The 15,520-nt window shown below is 40.3% G+C and overlaps 1 protein-coding gene across 3 annotated transcripts in view; it reads left to right on the top strand.

The window, feature by feature from the left end:
- The first annotated feature begins 10,557 nt into the window (after positions 1–10,557).
- Positions 10,558–15,520, top strand: part of NFIB (nuclear factor I B) — a 350,292-nt gene continuing 345,329 nt past the window's right edge. For 2 of the 3 annotated variants that reach the window (XM_075209697.1, XM_075209758.1), the window contains exon 1: positions 10,632–10,653. In XM_075209697.1, coding sequence (XP_075065798.1) covers positions 10,651–10,653 — 3 coding nt within the window. In that variant the 5' untranslated portion in view covers positions 10,632–10,650. Of the gene's footprint in view, positions 10,654–15,520 lie in introns of all 3 variants that reach the window. The other variant, XM_075209724.1, reaches the window with a different exon arrangement.

Here is a 15,520-nt window from a genome sequence, read left to right as displayed (position 1 = left end):
TGGACTAAGAACTGGACTTGACTTTGAATTTTCCTTGAGTCCAGAATTTTTTCAACGATGAATTCATGGTCTCCATTCACAAGCAGAGGCTAAGGCCTGTTAGGGGAAGGTTGATTGAACTTGCTAGAAGTAGCAGCCTTTTCAGAAGAGAGCAATGGAATGTGTAAGGTATTTTTAAAGAAGGTGGTAGTTTAAGCCTGAATGCCACTGGATTTATCCGTTTCTCAATGGTAAATGGTCCAATGTATCTGGGCTCCAGTTTCCTGCAAGGTTGTCTCAATTTGATGTTCCATGTGGACAACCAGACTCGACCACCCACTTTCAACAAACATGGACCATGATGACGATCAATGAAGGATTTGTATTTGTGAGAAGCTTGACATAGTGCGGAATTCACCTTCTTCCAGACAGACCTTAGCCTAGATGTGAAGGCAGGCATCCCGGAATCACCAACGGAAAGATCAGAAGAGAGAGAGTTAGCTTTCGGGTGGAACCCAAGGTTACAGAAAAATGGGGAAGTATGTGTTGCAGAATGGTAGGAATTATTGTATGCAAACTCCGCCCAAGGTAAGAGAGAGGACCAATTATCATGGAACTTGGAGACATAGATGCGCAGGAACTGTTCCAAGGATTGGTTGGTACTTTCCGTCTGACCATTCGACTGAGGGTGATAAGCTGAGGACAAACTGATCTTGATTCCGAGGGAATTGCAAAAGGACCTCCAGAACTGTGCAATAAACTGAGACCCTCAATCCGAGACAATGTCTTCAGGAAGGCCGTGGAGACGGAAGATATGTGTAATGAATAAGGTGGCCAAGCGTCTGGCATCCGGCAGTTTGGGTAACGGTATGAAGTGTGCCATTTTGCTGAATCGGTCAACGACTACCCAAATGGTGTTATGACCTGAAGACAATGGGAGGTCGACAATAAAATCCATAGAAAGATGGCTCCAAGGTCTGCTTGGAGTCGGCAAAGGTAGCAGTTGACCAGGAGGACGGTTTCTAGAAGATTTGTTTCTAGCACCATCTGGGCAGGCGCGAACATATTTTTCCACATCAGAAGATAAGGTGGGCCACCAAAGCCAGCGGGAAAGTATTTCAATGGTTCTATGGATTCCGGGATGACCTGCTGAGTGGTTGTCGTGGCATTCGATGAGGACAGACTTCCTCAGATGAATTGGGACAAACAATTTATTAGCAGGTGTCTGAGCTAGAGTAATTTTCTGGAACTGGCAAAGTGTGACCCCAAGGTCCTGAGTTATACCGATATGAATGGAGGTCGAGGGAATTATAGGTTGCGGGTCAGGAGGCTGAGGATGGCATGTCATAAAGCTTTGAGACAGAGAATCAGCCTTGGTATTCTTTGATCCTGGACGGTAAGTGATGAGGAAGTTGAACCGGGTGAAAAACAAAGCCCAGCAGGCCTGCCGAGGATTTAGAGTTTTGGCGGTCTGAATATACTGAAGGTTTTTGTGGTCAGTGAAGATTGTTATACAATGAGCAGCTCCTTCTAACCAATGCCGCCATTCTTCGAGGGCCCACTTAATGGCCAATAATTCTCGATTCCTAACATCGTAATTAGTTTCGGCAGATGAGAATTTCCTGGACAGATAAGCACACGGATGCAATTTCTTGCTTTGTGGATCTCTTTGAGAGAGAATGGTGCCTCCTCCTACATCTGAGGCGATTACTTCTACAATGAACGGGAGCTCAGGGTCTGGGTGCCTGAGAACATGAAGGTGGTTTTAAGGGCAGAAAAGCTTGCCAATGCCTCCGAAGGCCAATTAGCCGTGTCTGCGCTCTTCCGAGTGAGAGCATTAATAGGAGCCACCAGGGAAGAAAATGAGTGTATAAACCTCCGATAGTAGTTTGCAAAGCCAAGGAACCTTTGGATCGCCTTGAGGTTTGTAGGAAGAACCCAGTCTTGGATTGCTTGGAATTTACTGGGGTCCATGGAGAAACCAGATGAAGAAATTATATATCCTAAGAAGGCCACCCTGGAGACTTCGAACTCGCACTTCTCCAATTTTGCGTAGAGGTGATGTTGGCACAACTTCTCCAGAACTTCCCTAACCTGTTGACAGTGCTGAGACAAAGACTGAGAGTAAATTAGAATATCGTCTAAGTAGACCACCACGATCTTTCCTAGGAATTTGCGCAAGACATCATTGATGTCATTGAAGATTGTCGGGGCGTTGCACAATCCGAATTGCATCACCAGATACTCATAATGCCCGGAGTGGGTATTAAAGGCCTCCTTCCATTTGTCTCCCTGTTTGATGCGGATAAGATTATAAGCACCTATCTAAGAGAAAATGGTGGCTGACTTGATGTCACACACCGGTCCCATAGCTAGGTGTTGGCGTTGTGACTTGCCCTTTAAGAACTATGTTGGTGCTTGCTCTTGCTTCAGAGTCACTACCTTTCCATAGGTGTTCCTTGTTATGTTGATTGGGACCTCCTTCCGAAGCCTATTGGTCTCAGAGGACTATTTCAATCTCCGGTGATCAGAGACTCATTGCCTGATCTTCGTGTTACTCACACTGCTGTGGGTTCTGGCTGCATATCTGACTTTCTGTTTATCTCCTGGATACTATCGGTTGCCGAAGTTACCTGTCATCATTGCTCTAAATCGGCTCTGCTGTATGCCAGTTCGTGGTTCATCTACAAGCTGAAGTTACTTGCCGTTGTTCATCTCCACACAGAACTATTCGTGAGTTGTCTGCCACACCTGCGCTCATATTGATTGGCTCAAGTACTACTCTACTCGGCTGTCTATGTTGCGATATTCTATATTGAACTACAATCAAGTTTTCTTGTCATCTGTGGTTCTATGTCTGGCACGGCTATTATTACTCTGCTGATTATTATTGCTGGACTGTTAATATGAATATATTGCCAAGCCGGGAGCCATTTCCTCAACTCAAGTTGTGTGCATTATCAGCTGTTGTCTATTGGTGATGAACTCACGCTTACCTGTTAACCGGATCATCTGTGACCTGTAGTTCCACGCTCAGTTTGGATTTCATTTATCACGCTGCTACTTCTAGGCAACACCTTATTGCATGTTACCAGTTATAACCAAGTTCTTGGACAGCATATAACGTTTTCTGTTCCGCTAATATGAAATATTGTGATACCTTCAACCACCTGCTAAAGCCTAGGTTCCAAAACTGTGCGCCGTGGCTCCCAGGGGTGCCGCGGCGCTGTCACATGGGTGCCGTGGACAGGAAGAAGAAAACAAAAATATATAAAAAAAAAAGAAGAACTTACCAATCCTGCGGCGCCTGGGACCCAGCATCCTCCTCCCTCCTCACTTCTCACTGAATGCTGGGCACGACGTCATCACGCCCGGCATATTCAGTGAGAAGCGGCAGGATAGAGGATGCTGGGTTCCGGGCACCGCAGGATTGGTAAGTTTTTCTTTATTTTCTTCTTCCTGTCCACCGCGGGATACAGAGGGGGTACAGCGCAGATAGAGAGAGGGCACAGTGCGGATGCAGAGGAGGAACAGCGAGGGGGCAGGGCGCAGATGCAGAGGGAGAACAGCGAGGGGGCAGAGCGCAGATGCAGAGGGGGAACAGCGAGGGGGCAGAGCGCAGATGCAGAGGGGGAACAGCGCGGACACAGAGTGCGGATGCAGAGGGGGCAGAGCGCGGACGCTGAGGGGGCAGAGCGTGGACGCAGAGGGGGCACAGAGTGCGTGGTTGCATGGGGCACAGTGTGTGTGGATGCAGGGGGCACAGAGTGTGTGGATGCAGGGGCCACAGAGTGTGTGGATGCAGGGGCCACAGTGTGTGTGGATGCAGGGGCCACAGTGTGTGTTAGCTGTAAATTATTCTTTGACAGAAATATAATTGAAAAAATATATATACAAATATTATTTTCCCTTGGATTTATGTGTATTATTTTGCGTACAACTAAATAAGTATTTCTGTCCTGACCTAAATACTTATTACGTTTTTTTGACTACTTATAAAATGGGACTGCTCGATAATTATTTTGGAGGGGTGCCTTGAAAAAATTATGGAGACTTTAAGGGTGCCGCGAAGTGCAAAAGTTTGGGAACCACTGTGCTAAAGTGAATCATATAATTCTGTTTGGATCAGCCAAGGCGCATACTACTCTCATTGGACTTTTAGCTGTATCAGTGGTTCACCTTCATCTGCTGTGTGTTTCGTGTAGGATCCAAGTGTTCTAATTACCATCTCAGCTTTGAACTGTTATATTGCTTATTTCTCATGCTGTTGCCATTGGTTACCAACTGAAACTTCTGTGATTATTACTGTATTCTATGAACTGCCGTGTGCTCAGCTCTGCTGAGTTGTACATACCTTTTATTACTACTGCTGTTGTACCATCTATTAATATACCAAGTTGCAACACTACCATCATCGTTTGTGTTATTGTTTCCTGTGATGCTCTCAAGTTAAGAACTTCAAATTCCATTGTGTTTTGTCTCCACCACCCTCTACTAGCACCATCTAAGTAGAGGCTGTGGATCCATAATTATTCATAGCCGTGACACTTGAGCTGATCAAATAGAACAGAAATTAATGGCAGCGGGTAAGTGTTTTTGACTGTGATTTTATTCAGTCCGTGGTAGTCGATGCAGGGTCTCAGACTGCCATCCTTTTGGCCATGAAGAAGCATCCCGCTCCTACTGGGGATTTGGAGGGACGGATAAATCCTTTTTTCAGATTCTCCTCCACGTACTGCTCCATGGCTTGGGTCTCTGGTACAGACAAAGAGTACAAACGCCCTTTGAGCAATTTTGAACCAGATACAATGTCAATAACACAGTCATAGTCCCGATGAGGTGGAAGAGAGTCAGCTTTCTGTTTACAAAACACATCACTGAAGTCCTGGTAAGGTGCAGGTAGCAATTTTGGACTGGATCGGGGAAGTCCTTAGAGGTAGGGTCAAGCATGTGGAAGAGTACTCTGGATTCCAACAGATGATCTCCCCTTTTTTCCAATCAATAGTAGGATTGTGACTTTGCAGCCACGGATACCCCAAAATTAATGGAACAGAGGGACAGGTGATCAGGAAGAAAGAGACCTCCTCTGTATAGAAAGCTCCTACAGACAAATGAACCAATGGAGTCTTAGCGAGTATTCTACCCCCAATCAAGAGGTTTACATCAAGACCGCAGGTGGTAATGCTTGATCCCAGTCTGACTTCAGGAATAGCAAGCGTCTTAGCCAGGTGGATGTCCAGAAAATTATCTGCCGCACCACTGTCGAGGAAAGCTGTCACCTCCACAGACTTATCGCAGAAGACTAGACATCCAGGGACCAACAAAGAGTTTTCTGAAGACCTAAATGCACCTCTTCACCAGCACTTAGGTTTAGGTGTTTCCCGACTTGCTAGGACAGGAACAAACTAGGTGGCCTGATTGGCCACAATACAAACAGTGACCAAGAGAGTGTCGTCTGGAACATACCTGAAGAGGCAGATGGTAAGCGCCCAACTACATGGGTTCAGGGGAATTCAGAAGAGTAGGACCAGACTTGGGTGGTGAGCAAGGAGGTATAGACGACTCTCGTTCAGTTTTCCTCTCTCTGATTCGAGGATAAATCTTGATAACAAGCTGCATCAAATCTTCAAGTGAGGAAGGTACAAGATACTGGACTAGGGAGTCCTTGATTTGCTCAGTAAGGCCCAAGCAGAACTGACTCCACAGCGCCGGATCATTCCAGGCACTATCTGTTGACCATCCCCAAAATTCTGCACAATACTCCTCAGCAGAACGACTACCTTGCCTTAATGCCCGGAGATGGGACTCAGCTGAGGCCACACTGTCTGGGTCGTATAGTAGACCCAAAGCCTGGAAGAAGGCATCCACGGTTTGTAAGGATGGACTCGTTTGTGGAAGGGAGATGGCCCAGGACCTGGGATCACCCTGAAGTAGAGAGATTACAATCCCGACTCTTTGCTGTTCAGAGCCAGAGGAGCGTGGTCTCAGGCGAAAGTATATCCTGCAACTCTCCTTAAAGTTGCGGAAGGCGAACCTGCCTTCCGAGAATCGATCGGGCAAATGCAGTTTTGGCTCCAGAGTGGCGCCAGAGGAGGCTTGCTGAGGCTGCAGGTTTCTGGAGGCCTCTTCTTGTGCTGACAAGCGATGAGATAAGCCCTGTACAACTTGAGATATAGCCTGGATCTGATTAGCCAGGACTTGGGCAGGAAAGTGGTTCGGGTCACTGTTGTCCATGGCAGAATCACCTCCAATCTTCACTGGCTGGTTATAATGTTATGGCAACCAGAGCGGTATAAACTCATAGAACCAGTAGAAGAGGTCTTCAATGGGCCTGATTGGAGTAATATGGAGTTGGTCCCCCTTTTGCAGTGATAAAAGCTTCCACTCTTCTCGGATGGCTTTCCAACAAGATGTTGGAGAATTTCTGTGGGCATTTTTGGCCATTCATTCTGTAGAGCATTTATGAGGTCAAGCACTGATGTTGGACATGAAGGCCTGGCTCGCAATCTCCGTTACAGTTCATCCTAAATGTGTTCGATGGGGTTGAGGTCAGTGCTCTGTGTGGGCCAGTCAGGTTCTTCCACACTGAACTCATCAAACCATGTCTTTATAGTCCTTGCTTTGTGCTCTGGGGTGCAGTCATGTTGGAATAGAAAATGGCCTTCCCCATACTGTTGCCACAAATTTGGAAGCATAGCATTGTCCAAAATGACTTGGTATGCTGAAGCATTAAGATTGCCCTTCACTGGAGATAAGGGGCCTAGCCCAAGCCCTGAATAACAGCCCCATACCATTATCCCTTCTCCACCAAACTTCACAGTTGGCATAATGCAGTCAGACAGGTAATGTTCTCCCAGCATCCGCCATACCCAGACTTGCCCATCTGACTGCCAAACAGAGAAGAGTGATTCATCATTCCACAGAACAGGCTTCCACTGCTCCACAGTCCAGTGTCGGTGTGCTTTACACCACTGCATCCGACACTTGGCATTGGTCTTGGTGATGTGAGGCTTGCATGCAGTTGCTCGGCCATGGAAACCCATTCCATTAAGCTCCCGCCACAAAGTCATCAGAGAATCAAAGAATCAGCAGAGCATTGGCGACTATTACGCACCATGCGCCTGAGCAATCGTTGACTCCACTCTGTGATTTTACATTATCTTCAGCATCATAGCCGAGTCGCTGTTGTTCCTAAAAGCTTCCACTTTCTAATAATATCACTTACAGATGACTGTGGAATATCCAGCATGGATTAAATTTCACGAACTGTCTCATTACAAAGATAGTATCCTATCACAGTACCACGCTTGAAGTCACTGAGCTCTTCAGAATGACCCATTTTGTATGACAAATATTTGTAAATGGAGACTGCATGGCTAGGTGCTTGATTTTATACACTTCTGGCAACGGGTCTGATTGAAGCATCTCAATTCAATAATTAACAGGTGTGGTCAAATACTTTTGTCCATATAGTTTACATACTTGACCTCACTCAGCCTAGGAGTTTGCTTCTTCCACTTTAACAAAATACAAATTATATCCAATATAATAATTAAAAAATTCCAGTAGAAGATTGTGGAATCGCCTCACATTCCTAACATTTCCACTGTATCATAAATGTGTGGATGATAAATTGGTCAACAAATCAGATCCTGTTCCCACAAAAATGCTAAAACATATAATACATGGATATGCACTAAATGGCCTTTTTGATTAACTTTATTTCAGTCTGTGCAAGGTATACAGAATACCTACTTCTTTTTAAATAAATATTTATAATGGGTCATTAGAAACAACTTAGACAATGTTTTCCCCTTTGAAGATTACCAGAGAAGAGCGAAACCGCATGTGCCAATCTTCTATAGCAAGTTGGAACCAACCACTAAATTATTTCCACTATTTCTATATGTCTGGCTACCAACTTCACGAAGATGCCTCCAAACCCAGGAGACTGACCTGATTTCTGGAGTTTAGTTATCTAACTCTAGACCACAACACATTTTAATAAGCTGTATTTAAACTCCACCATCTTTCTGAATATCCATACAGTCTGACAAGGGCCACCGAGAGGATTTTTGGGCCCCAGAACAGCAACTTCTTGGGGTCCCTTCCGCAGCTGCCAAATGGGGCTTGGGCACAGCAGGTTGGCAGGGCTGTTTTTCCCCCTGGGCACGCTGGACAGTTGCCCAGGGGCCCCACAAGCATAGGGACCCCATAGACAAGGCCCAAAAGAAAAAAAAATCTATTCACCCATGATCAAGGCATAGCTGTACAGCATGATTTTTAATGTTTAAACACTGATTTTTGTTGCAGGTACCAATAAATATAAACTTTATTTTAATGATAATTTAAATTTATATTCTTGTGAGTGGTTGTGTAAGTAGGGGCCCAAGTGCACTGCATTGCCGGGGCCGCCCATTATGTTATTAAGATGGCCCTGCAGGTTGGTGGTTTCTTCCACTATACAGGCAGGCCCAGGATGGGTACCTGCCACCCTACCCTCTTGCCCCCTCCCCCCGTGCCTAACAGTCCTGTAATAAGGCCCATTCTAATTCTAGTAAGCCCCCTCTTTGCTGCTGTATTTTCAGTACTATCCACAGTATCTTCTTAAAATCCTACACCTGCTTTAACATTTAGGGCCTGATTCATTATGGAAAGTGAAGCAAAAAAAAAGAGTAACTTTGCACCTTGACAAAACCATGTTGCAGTGGATGGGGAACTAAATTTAAATTGTGGGGACAGATTTATAGCTGGTGAAAGACATGTCCTAGATCAACTTTACATTTCAGTGTAAATATAAAACTATCAAGTATTTGAGTGCTACATGAAAATACAGCCAGTGTTTGTTTGCCTTACTTTCCTAAATGTGTACATGTTTACATTAAATTATTTTTCATTTACTTTTCCTGTGTCTAAACTAATACTAAAGTAAGTAAGAACTTTAAAGGGCAAATTTATTCAATATTTTCTCCAGAAGGAGACGCCTACAGGTAATTGCATCCAACACCTCACAAAACAACGGCCAAGTGTGACCGTATAGAGAAGTATAGGATCCAGTCCCACATAAATACAACACATAAACCTAATAAAGTAAGCTGTACAGTAGTTACTAGATTTAACCTAATATCACCATGAAAAATATGTACTTTCCCTATTAAATTTATTTTCTTTGTATCTTACCACATATTAAGTTCTGCTACCCCTCAAACAAAAAAAAAGAGCTTTAACCTTTTGACCTCCTTTGTGACAGATATAACAAACACCACAGGAATTTGCTTAAAGTTTGAATTTTCAGCTGAACCAAAATGAAGATAATCATATTCAATACAGATAGAGAAGAGTTAAACATATTTATTGAATATTAGCAATTTGGGACTGCTAAGGATTTCAGGACTATAAAACCAGAACAACTTTCCGAATTCAAAATAAAATGAATGTGCTGAAAATGACATTACTTGGTTTCTGACTGTCTACATGGCATAAAATATTGATTAATGTTTTTAATACTATAGTTTGCAGTAGTTTCTAACATCTATTTTTTAAAAATATTCATTACTTTAATTATTTTTTTTGTGCAATCAAACGTTCTAACTAATCTACCTATATATATATAGCACCTTTCTCTAAAGATCTTACATTTTTACAGTATATACACATGGTTCCTATCACTCTTGCCTGTTGATATAGTTTGCCTGATAAGTATTTATGAGATTTTACAACAGTTTTTCAGGAATTTTGTCTCATGATATGTTTTTCAAATGACCTGCTGGAAAACCAGAAATCATTTTACCTGTGCATTTACATCCCTCTGAAACCTACACAATCAATGCGTGTTTTATAAACTTAGGAATGTTTTCAAGGAGATGTCTTATTAAAGTAAGTCAGATTTTGTTAAGCAGAACATACACTCTACCACACTGGGGTTTCCCCATACTGAGCAAAAATGAGTTAAATTGTTAACAAAAGGTTAAATTGTTTCCATATGTCCACACTGCTTAGAGGAGGTTTACAGCCTTTGGCAAATTTGTGTCCAGCTGCTACCTGTGTGTTCCAGTGCTTGTGTGCTTGTGTTTGTGTGTGGCTGTATTTGTGACATTGAAACCAAGCCCCTTTTGCGATAATGGAACGGTTATGTCTAGGTGGGGGTGGGAGATATTAATGCTGAGCAATTATATCCCACAGAATTAAACCCTTCCCTCTCCCTTCTTTTTTTTCCCCCCTCCTTATCTACTCTTTGTGGGATGTGGACCACGTCAAACAATATTCAACAGATGAGAATGCAAATAAAGTTTAGTCCACATAGGCAGACAAATTAGTTAAACGCCCACTTACAAGTCTCTTAATTCTTGGTGCATATGATACAGAAAGAGCACATGATAGTTTCACCAATCCCTTCAGACAAGAAAAGGAAAAAAAAAAACTGATCCTTGTCTTTATATCAGTGAGGTTGGAGTTCTTGCTAATAAAGGAGCTTTTCCCATGATGCAGTCTGATAAGGATTGGCCTACATGTAGCCTAGCAAGCCACTGCTGATGGTTTCTTGATTAGGTGTCTTATCTTCCCATTGAACTGCATCTGATGAAGGTTGCTGACAGCGTAATGGCTGGGAAAGCATCGGACAGCTCCATAAAATGGCAACTATGTTATGACATGTCAGCCAGGACCTGGTGGATGGTAAGTTGGCATGATAACGGTTTTTTTTTTCTTTCTCCGTATTTTTTTCCCCCTTGAACTCCTCCTTCATTGTTGCCTTGCACGTGTTATAAAGTTCACTGTTGGTACAAAGTCTCAGGCTCAAGTTCAGCGACTATGTAGAGTCTATATCAGTGGGTTAGATAGGATTTCTTTCCTCTGTTGTTGAAAGGGTTTTGGCCTTTCTTTGGAAAAAAAAAAAAAATAGAGCAAGAACGAAGTTTGGTTCCCCCCCATCCCAAAAGAACGAAGAACAAAAAAATGCTAATTTTAGAGAGAAAGCCAAGCTGTATCATGTGTGAGTAGAGCAGTGAATGCAGTCACAGGAAACTATGTCATCACACTGTTGGCTAATTGTTCATGAGTTGATCTTAAAACAGAGCAATCTGTTTTCCTCCTAATAATTATTTAAAAAAAAAAGCATTGTGTGACATTGTATGCAGCTTACTAATCTGTATGCGATTGTCCCCTGCACTTCTGTTTAATTTAAAGTCCTCCTTCCTTACAGTGAATACACTAATTGGAGCAACCACCGATTAATATTCCGCCTGGCATAATTAAATTTACTTAATGAGGCTATGCATATTCCATCCTTTTTCCTCTCATTGTTTGCTAGAGCGTGGCTTTTTTTCGCTCATATTGATGCTGCTGTGATAGGGAGGGTGGATCTTCAAACAAATTTTAATGTTATCGGTAAGAGAAAGCAAGTCAGAAGTTTTCTTAGCTGGGAAGAGTGGAACCAGTAACAGGAAAAAGCCTTTTTTCCTCTCACCACTGCTACAGGAGATTTTTTTTCTCCTCTACAGATACTGATTTTCTTCTAGGGAGACAATGGCCTCTTGTATGCTACAACGATGCCTTGAATGGAGAAACTTCTGACAGACATTCCACTATGAATATTAATTTCATTCTTGGGTTGCTTTGTCTGCAGTGTTTTTATTCTTTTAATTCCACACTTGATTGCCTTTGCTTGTTTTTTTCTTGGATAATTATTATGCTTACTGCTCTGAGTATCTTTTTACAATTAGTACAGTTTCCAGACAATGGGGACTTTTATCTTGGCTCACTGGTATAGGGAACACTGGACAGTGAGTTGTTCTGTCTGGACAGGCAGCAGCTCTCTTATTATGGCTGATATCTTCTCGCTGACTATGCAAAGGATCTCTAACAAAATTAATTTATGGTATAATTTTTTTTTTTTTTTTAAATGGTCGGTGCTTACGGCAAAATCCTCCTGAAGCATCCTGTGTGTAAGATAGTGGAATATAGATTCACTTATTTTATTCTACAACTTTCTTGTGGTGACCTTAATTAGTCTTTTTATATGTAGCATGTTTTGATGGCTTGGAATGACATATTACTATGCAATTCAATTGAGGTTTACCAACTTTATTGCATATCTACAGAGTTTGTGAGACTTTATATTGTTTTGTTATTGTTAAGTGGAAAGACAGTCTGATTTATCATTAATGAATATGAATATTCTGTGCTTGCATTTTGTTAAGTTTAAATAGCCACAATACCGGAGGAAGTACTTGTATATGGCTTAGACCAGGCAGGGTTTGTTATGATAATGTAAAAGTTCTATAAATGTTGTGCCAAATATATGCCTTATATTGTAGTGGCTGATTTCTCCAGAGATGAGTTATGTGCTCACTGTTACCGGCTGTTTACATCTGTTATGCCAACTGTGTGAAATAAAGATGGCTATGTCTATGCACGTGTATTTTCTAAAGGGTTGTGTTTATTTGCTTACAGCAAATTTGGGAAATGTAGTATATGACAAAGCATTTTAATTCAGTGAGGCTTCAAACTTCTAAAGATGCATTGGGGCTTTTTTTTTTTATTATATTTAAATACATGTCAACATGTCACAATGGAAGTCTACATGATAATGTTTACATTTTAGAACTCTGCAAAAACAAAGGTAACAAGGGTAATACGAATGCCACATAGGAAGACCTGATCTCTCTACCACTATATATGGTGTTATATGCTTTAGATTGTAAGGTAGGCATATTTGTGCAATAAACCAATACATTGTTATATTACACCATATACTGTTTATTCAGCAATCATGCTTTAAAAAGTTTTATCATACCTGTATCCATTATAATATTCTAAATGATTAAGATGGCATTCAAATGCATTTAAATGTTTACGTAGATTTATAGCACCGTACATTGTACCTTTACTTTTATTTTTTCTGTTATATAAAATGAAATATATGTTTCAATTGATTGTCAGACATTTTAATCATAATGACATACCATAATTTAATGTATATCGATACATTTCTTATTATGACTCAGTTCTATGTGGAAAGGAATTCTTTGCATGCCATTTTTGAACATATATTTTTGTTTTTCAAAAAACTGACAGTTGCGTTATTTTGCAGGAAAAAGGTCCCATTATATAATTACCTTAGTGATGAAAATTAAATGTATAGATAAATCATGAAAATGCATGTTCAATATCTGTCTTTAGAGTATTGTATCATTTCATTCATGATATCACTTAATGTTTATGTGAAGACGAATGGTCTTTTACAAAAGTTACATTGTTTGATAAATGGTCTCTGCAAAGTGTGTGTATATGTATAGACACAATGACCTCCTGCACTGATCGGCAATAATACATTTTTATTATTAAAGCCAATTTTTTGCATATAAAATTCTATTTGTTTCATGTCTTTAGTAAGCAGGTACGTTCAGGGATTGAATGTTAAATTTCCCTGCGTTATATATGTATCTTGGTGAGGATGTACAGTTAACAAAGTATACATGTCCTAGACTCCCTCCTCTAGTAAATGTTATTTTGAGTGTGTTGAAATAACAATTATAAACTAAAAACTCCCTGTACAGTATTGCCAGTGTAGCAGACTGTGTTTTAGTTGATGAAGACTGATTCATAACTAAAAGATGTACAGGTGGATTCCAACATTTCAGAAACCACTAGTGTTCACTGACTTGCCAAAATGCAGGTATCCTTATAGTATTTTCAGTTTAATAGAAACAGATTTGAATGGCAAAGTGTGAATAAGTTAAAGACAATTACTTCATTGGCAGGTCAGGAAATGTATTCAGTATGATGAGACTACAGTGTCGTATATAGTTCCAAGTAAATTCACCTTGACAAATATAATACTCACTCATCATGGTTTAGAAACAGAGGATATTTACCCAGGTGAATGTTTCATCTGCAATGTAAGTTATAGCTGAAGTCTTTCTCTCTTGGCTTCTCTGCCCTCTAAGGTCAAAATCATTTTTGCAAACAAAATACCTGCAGCTTAATCTAAATAGATAGTATGTTTCAGCTGTTTGTATAACTATGCAAGTTCTGGAAAATGTAAATGCATTTTAGTAAAATAAAGTAACATTATTATATAATTGTAGACTGCAATTCTGGCAAATATATGTACATAATCTTTATACTTTCTTGGTAAGCATCTAGTTTATTTTAACATACAAAAGCATTCTATTATTCCAAAGCATTATTTATTTTTCCTCCTTAAGAAGTCATTTGAGCACTTCAGGAGAAAAAATGCGTGGGAACACTTAGCGAAATCCATTCCCCCTTACATTTATATCGGCAGTCATTTAGTATGATCACTGACATTATCACATACTAATATGTCTATACTATAATTGCTTTGTTGCTCAATATATATTTCTTAAGCGAATTATGGTGGTGTAATGCCTTGTTCTATGAAGAGTACCTTACTGTAATATTACATGTATTAAAGTCACTGAGAGGTTTTAGATATGCAGAACAAATACTTTTATTCAAAGCTCTAAGGTGACTTGTAATACCATTAATATCAACTGTAGGAGTATTTTATTTTTTGGTAACACAACATTTTTAACAAACTTATGACTAAATTGTTTTGTATTTATCAGAATAGCTCAGTTATTGTACAATATTTTTGAGATCAGTATAACAGGATAAACAATACTCATGTATTTGTTATTGATAGTTCTTTTCAACCATATTTAGTGTTAGCTGGGTCTTCTTTTTCTTTTGCTACATAGAAATATGGAATTAATCTTTCTTTTTGGTTTATGTTTTATGTTTATTTTTCTTTTTGGTTTGGTTTAACTAATCCCAAGAAGTGAAAACACTAACACCCTGCAACAAACATTTATTCATAGGGAAATGCTAAATGGATATAGTATCTTCACCTCTGTTTTATTCAATCAACTCCTTCTCACTGGGGACTACCATGATGATTTTTTGGAAAGAGGGCAGAAGCCTACTATGCTGTATATAATGAAAGCACACAAAATAGAATGCCTTGGTTATCTATCTATTTAAAATGTGGGGTATTTTAAGAGGATATTTTAACATACAAAGCTCCTACAGAACAATTTACGTATTGATCCTAAGGGGTGGCTAGCAATGTGGAATAGAAATATGGCATCATTTAGAGGTCTATTAGTTAAGAAGCGACCATACAAAATCCCTTGTCAATTAAATGTATGAATAAAATCTCTCAGGGTTAATTTACCACTTCATAGGGCATGCGGAAGCCGGCTTGCGCAAACGCTGTGGAAACGTAAAAATAAAATAGTTAAAAATAGTTTAAACTAGTTTTTATTTTATTTATTTTTTTAAAAATAATAATTTTGTAAAACTATTGACAACGGAAAAAATGCAATATTGTTAATTTATTAAATTTCATTAATTTTCAGTTTCTTTTGTTATCCTGAGATCGTGATAACAGAACTAGTATTGAGGCGGTACATATACTGCTGCGATGCTTGTTGGGTAGTCTTACTGCTGATGGAAACCCATTGATTTATATCAGCACCCAGGTGATTGAACTGAATGGACTCCTGCTCAATGTATC

This window comes from Mixophyes fleayi, chromosome 1 (genome assembly GCF_038048845.1).
Source record: "Mixophyes fleayi isolate aMixFle1 chromosome 1, aMixFle1.hap1, whole genome shotgun sequence".
Lineage (NCBI taxonomy): Eukaryota > Metazoa > Chordata > Amphibia > Anura > Limnodynastidae > Mixophyes > Mixophyes fleayi.
Note: the sequence above shows the minus strand (reverse complement) of the source record. Positions and strands in the feature narration are given on the sequence as shown.